The 6,649-nt window shown below is 44.5% G+C and overlaps 1 protein-coding gene across 5 annotated transcripts in view; it reads right to left on the reverse strand.

The window, feature by feature from the left end:
- Positions 1 to 6,649, reverse strand: part of PHC3 (polyhomeotic homolog 3) — an 84,620-nt gene that overhangs the window by 15,028 nt on the left and 62,943 nt on the right. For all 5 annotated transcript variants that reach the window (XM_023516008.1, XM_023516007.1, XM_023516009.1 and 2 more), the window contains one exon: positions 1,411 to 1,525. In XM_023516008.1, coding sequence (XP_023371776.1) covers positions 1,411 to 1,525 — 115 coding nt within the window. The remainder of the gene's footprint in view (positions 1 to 1,410; positions 1,526 to 6,649) is intronic.

A 6,649-nucleotide genomic window follows, 5' to 3' on the forward strand; every position in this document is an offset into this window, starting at 1 on the left:
GGGTCCGGGCTGGGGATTCGAACCCGCCACCTTAGGTGTATGTGGCTGGCACCTTAGCTGGTTGAGCTATAGGCGCCGAGCCCTGTAACTTATTTTAAAAACTTTTTTGCTATAAGTATACAAATACATCCCAATTAACATTGCTACTGACACCCTATTTTAGGACTAGGATAGGGACACCAAATGTCGTTTCCTCCTTTTATTAAACTATCAAGAGGTAGAAATAAGGAGTACTATGGGAATGAGTAGGCTGTTTCCCCAGGACTGAAGGCCACTCCCTTTTCCTCTATGACTTGTGACAATCCAACAAGCTCTTGCTGTGCTCACTGTGTGCATGTCATCTGTGCGCTCAGTAATGTAGGTTTCTGATTCCACTTATATCAACTGACAAAACTTCTTTCCCCATTGAGACAAGAGCAGAGAGAAAAATAGCTTTACACGTGGTATTTAGTCCCTAAATAATCAGCCACCTGAGACAGGTGAGCAGATTACCGACAGCAGCTCTTGCCCGCCTTTCCCTCTCATCCACACCTCCGTCAGCACCCAGCCTGCTAACCAGGCTCCCCTAAAAGAATAACATTGTGATAACTCAGACAGCATTAAATGTCCTGAAATACTTCTAAACAGTCAAGAAATTTAAAATGCCCTGAAAGGCAGTCCTTTTCCCAAGTTTTCAGAGTTTTTTAATACTGAGAATCAGAGATTCACTGCTCTTACAGTACATGCAAACTAGGAAATTCAAGAAAATATTCAAGCAAGAAATTCTCTGGATTTATATAATTAAGACCTTAAATTCTTAGAATAATCATTTTGTTAAACAGAGAAAAAATATCAAAATAATCAACCTGGGCCGGGCGCAATGGCTCATGCCTATAATCCTAGCACTCTGGGAGTCTGAGGCCGGTGGACTGTCTGAGCTCAGGAATTCAAGACCAGCCTGAGCCAGAGAGAGACCTTATCTCTAAAAAAATAGCCAGGTCCCAGCTACTGGGGAGGCTGAGGCAAGAGAATCACTTAAGCCCAAGAGTTTGAGGTTCCTATGAGCTGTGACACCAGGGCACTATACCAAGGGCAACAAGTGAGACTGTGTTTAAAAAAAAAACAAAACTTTAATTAGTATTCTATAATATCCTGATCATTTCACTAAAGAGATTCTTCTAAGCATATTCTTACCACCAGGAGATTGCTACTTTAATATTAGATTATACTGTAAAACTGATTTATAAGTGTTATATAATATGTATTATTAGATTTTATATTAGGATTGTTCCAGATAATGCCTACCTAACCTTATTCTTCCACATTATATATCTAGGTTTGACTACTGGGAAACTATAGAGGGTATTTTTTTTTAATTCTGCTGCTGTGACTAATGGTCTGTCCTTAGGCAGCTCAAGGGCACATAAATACCTTTTGGCACATGACATGGTGCAGAAGCGTTTTGACCGCAGAAATTCATTAGCATATCCCATTTTCCCACAGAATTCACACTTGAGCAACTCACTGTCCATTTCTTCTAATGTCTCTAAAAAAGAAGGGAACAAAAAAATTTCCAAAATTTTAACTGTGGCAGACGTCGAGCCTCCCCTCTCGCTGGACATAGCAAGCTTTGCGACACACAGCTACTCTGTCAGGGCAAAGGTCTTCGACAACCACCTCAGCTACTTCCCTCCTACTTCTGCTGCATATACATTATATGAATTTCTCTCTGTATAAATAAGCATGACATTTTTAAGGGTTCTTTTACTTAGAATCCACCTAAATAGTGCACATTTTATAAACAGTAAGAGAAATGCAGGTGAACACACAGTCGCCACCCTCCAAGAGGAAGGTTCCCTAAGGCAGCACGTGGGGTACGGGATGTGGTAAATTGCTTTATTTATATATAAATATATAGCAGGAATCCTTAATTCTAGCTGGAAAGAATAAGGATGTCTTCAAAAAGGTGAAATTTTGATAAATCTGATTTTAGAGAAGCATATAAAATAATTAACTCTCTGAAAGATCTGCAGTTAATGACAATACACAGTATAAAGGTGTATCTATTATAGTTATAAAACTGTTCCTTTTATTTATATTGTATTAAAAATAAGTTAGTCTTGAAACTCACAAACAGTTCTGTAATTCCCAGCCTCTGACAAGGTGCTCCCTGCTCCCTGTCCACTTTCCACCCCTACATCTCTTAATGTTTTCAGACAATAGCACAGAACCCAAAGAAACTTCCCCCCTAAATCCTCAAGCACTCAGAAGCGGTCACCTGTAAGCAAGCACATTCATCTTCATGACCCAGTTTTCTATTGCATGGGGCTCACAATACCTTCCCCACAGAATTGAAGCAACAGTGAAGGCAGTACCCAGTAGGGAGTAGGCATAAAAAGTGATAGTTCTCATGTGGACAACAGGGAATGGAACTAAGAGTACATGACAAATAAGAAATTCCGAAGAAAGCCTCAGTAGACATGTTAAATTTTTAAGTTTTGTGTGCTTTTGCATCATCAAAATTCCTTTGCCAAGTCACATAAAATGAGCAGCAAATGCACTTTACTAACTCAAGTGTTTGGCTGTGAGGCCGGTCTGTGCCCTGTGTTACCTGTTTAACCAAGACCTGTGAAGACAAGCACCTCTAGTGTCTGAGCATTTGGAAACGCAGACGCGGGAGCCATGTGCTCATTCGCCCCACCATGCACAGTATCCCAGTTCCACGGGAGAAGCAGGCAGGAAAGTGCTCCACCAAGTGAGGCTGGGAGGACCACCGAGAATGAGGCAGGACACCCAACCACACTGCCCTGCCCAATGGAACTGTGAATCAACCAGCAACCACTTTAAGGAAATTCTCAGGACTATCTCCATAGGCAAAAGTCACCAATTTAGGAGCAATGAGAAGAAATAGCCTCAAAACAAGTAAACTGAAAACTGCTCCTTCCAATAACCTCGAGTGGCTTTCACAGAGCTGCACCCACTCAGAACACCTGCCAACACAGTCGGGGACCTGGTGCTATGACTTCAGGACACTGTCCCTATTGTGTCACACTCATAACCTGATGTGACTCTGAAAAGCCTGCACAGGGACAGGCCCTCCCACTTAGCCACCACTGCCACAGCTTCAGCCCTTAAGGGTCCACTCCTCAAGCTGTCCCAGGAAATGTGTATTGACAGCTTTGGTTCAAAGGTTTTCTATTAACATAGCGATGTACAAGGTCTACAATTAAGTTCACAAACCTGCCACCATGTGCTCCCATCGGCAGCACGTGTGAACATGTCAGTGTCACACAGCTGTGTTTGTGTTGACCTGTGGTGGAGTCTTGCTGAGCGGCGTTCAGCATGTGTGCCATCACAAGAAATGGCAGAGTTTGAATTAGCAATCAAAAACATTAAATTTCTTGTTAAACTTAGCAAGACTGGCAGTGAAACAGGGATATGTTAGTCCATGAAAAAAATGGCAGTGTACAAACAGATTAAACGTTTTTTTCCTGAGGGAGAGAAAGTGTCACTGATAAAGCCAGCTCAGGGTGCCCAGTACCAAGCAGAACTGAGGAAAACACTGCCAAACTCCCCACTGTGCCTCAAAGTCATCTGCGGTGAGAAGTGGATCAAGTAAACAGACAGAGCAGTCAAGAGCCCGACTGAAGACTCTGCCAACTGGCAGCCCTTGCATCACGACAGTGCACCAGCTCGTGGGGTGCCGTCCCTGACGGGGTTTGTAGCCAGGAAACAAATAACTCATCTGGCCCCCATGACTTCTTTCTTTACTTGACGATAAAAGAAATACTGAAGGGAAGACATTTCGATGACATACAGGACATCACGGGTAACATGATGACAGCTCGATGGTCATTCCAGAAAGAGAGTTCCCACACTGCTTTGAAGGGTGGACAGGGCACTGGCATGGGCATAGCTTTTCAAGGGGGGCACTTAGAAGGTGACCGCAGTGAAGTGACTTTTAGCAATCACGTATATAGCACTTTCTGGGATGAATTCACAAACTTAATTGTCAGACATGGTATATACTACCTGAAAATAGCTTAGAGTATCTTATGAAGGAGAGAAGATGTTTTTGCTGGTGAGAGAAGGCAAATACCTGGGATGATTCACAGTTCACAGCCTACCAAAAACAGGATGTGAGTTTTACTTCTTGTATAGAAGTGAGCAACATTAACAGATTCAAAAATTCCTGTTGTAATGTACCTAAGTACTATTACCAAAGTTACTCTTTTACATCTTGTGAATGAGAAATTGCAGAGCCAACAAGTTCAAAAAATTGCTGGTTTAGCTAGTGGGACTCCACGGCAGAGATGGCTGGGATTCTCCAGTATCCGTCTCTCCTTTTCTCCCACAGTGACAGAATCCAGAACATGGCTGCCCAGAGTAAACAGCAGCGTCTGCCCCAAGTGTGGCTGAGTCCCTCCCACAGGATGAAGAGTGCACGATGGGCACACCTTCCAGACAGCACCCTCCTGCTTCGCTGGTCAGAATATGGCCGTGAACATCAGCCGTCCTGAAATGAACACAGTAACTGGGGAGCCCTGGGAACAGCGCAGGCGCCTGGGGCCAATACCATGGAGCTGCCAAGTGACCCCAGTGGCCGACCTGCGGTTACATCACAGGTCAAACTCCTGTCTGGCTCCCTCAGGCACCATTCTGGGGCTCTACCAGAGTGGCCAAACTTCTGTCCTGACCAACATGGGTCCCTGTGTGTGGAGTTACTTTTTAATTTCCCTGAAGACCTGGCACTGTGGGAGGACCAGCAGCAGTAAGCAGGGAGTCGCCAGGAAAGACAGGAAGGTCCTGACACATCAGAACCAGTCTGAACAGAACCAGTTTATCCTTTAGAAAGAAAAGACTTCTTACCACAAACTTGTTACACTAAAACTATATCCCCACATATGCTACTAAAACCAAAGCCACTCAATAAGTGATCTCACTATTTTCCCCATAAACTTCCCATAAATACTGAAGTACATAGTAAGAGAAACACTGAGATTATAAAATTATAAAATATTTTCATTACACATGCTAACATTTCTCCCTATGCAGTGAATCACCTCCCAGTCCCTCCTCACTGCCGCGTCCCTTGTCTCCTGTCACCCCTCCTGCCTCCTCCTCCGCCTCTGCACACGTCCTACAGATGGCCAGCAGTTCCCAAAACACTCTTTTTTCATATCACCTGCCTAAAAATCTTTGGTGACCATTCCCTTGACAACAAGGACAGCACAGCTCCTAGAGTCCAGCTCTGTGGTGTCTCCTCCCACCTCTGACCCAGAGATCTCTAAGCCTCCTAAAGTTACCTGGCACTTACACATCCTTTGTGCACTTACTCATGGTATTCTAACCTGAAATGTTCTTCCTGTTTGTTACTTTAAATCTATGCATTATTATCCAAGACCCAGGTCCAAATCTTTTTTTTTTTTTTTTGAGATAGAGTCTCACTCCGTTGACCTTGGCAGAGTGCTACAGCGTCACAGCTCCCAGCAACCTCCAACTCCTGGGCTCAAGCAGTTATCTTGCTTCAGCCTCCCAGATAGCTGAGACTACAGGCGCACCATGAGGCACAGCTATTTTTAGAGAAGGGGTCTTGCTCTTGCTCAGGCTGGTCTCAAACCTATGAGCTTAGGCCATTCACCCACCCTGGCCTCCCAGAGTGCTAGGAATACAGGATGAACCCCCGTGCCTGGCCTCCCCAGCCAAATCTCATTTCTACAGGAAATTTACCAGACAGGAAGTTGTCTTTGGCTAGTTTTAAAGTTCTAATTTGTCACTGTCCATGTAATTCATTGAAAATCTAACATTTTTGTTGTTCCTTAGCTATCCTTCTACTATGGAGAAGTCCCTAGTTCTAAACTAGATTAAAAGCTCCTACAGTTGGGGGAGGCTTGTGTTTAATATGTACCTCTGGTCCGAGAACAGTCTAGCATGTGCTTGTATGCATGCTAGTCTGTGCATGTGTGCATCATAGTCTGAGCACCACGAAACCTGTAGTGACGTTTCCTAAGCAGACTCCTGTGCCCGTGTGTGTGTGTGTGTACACAAGGGCACCTCATGACTGGCTTGGCCCGCAGCTCGCTGACACATGGAGACAGTGGCAGGGAGAAAGAGCACTTCCTCTTCCTCTTTGCTACTTTCCACCCTCAGTGAGACATAGTCTACAGGTGTCTGTCAGGTGAACATAAACTCTTCACATTCTTATATAAGAAAAACGCAGGGCGGCACCTGCGGCTCAGTGGGTAGGGCGCTGGCCCCATACACCAAAGGTAACGGGTTCAAACCCAGCCCTGGCCAAACTGCAACAAAAAAATAGCCAGGCATTGTGGCGGGTGCCTGTGGTCCCAGCTATTCGGGAGGCTAAGGCAAGAGAATCGCCTAAGCCCAGGAGTTGGAGGTTGCTGTGAGCTGTGTGATACCACGGCACTCTACTGAGGATTATAGAGTCTCAAAAAAAAAGACAAGAAAAATTCAATTTATATTAAAATGACATATTAATTCAGTTGGGATGCAAAACTTCATGTTTTGCTCTCTGAATAAATTATATATTGAATCCAGGAAAAAAAATTCTGATGAAATATGTGTAACCGGCTCGGCGCCTGTGGCTCAAGCGGCTAAGGCACCAGCCACATACACCTAAGGTGGCGGGTTCGAATCCCCAGCCCGGGCC

The sequence above is a fragment of the Otolemur garnettii genome, unplaced genomic scaffold (assembly GCF_000181295.1).
Source record: "Otolemur garnettii isolate 467f Iridium unplaced genomic scaffold, OtoGar3 scaffold00084, whole genome shotgun sequence".
Taxonomy (NCBI): Eukaryota; Metazoa; Chordata; class Mammalia; order Primates; family Galagidae; genus Otolemur; species Otolemur garnettii.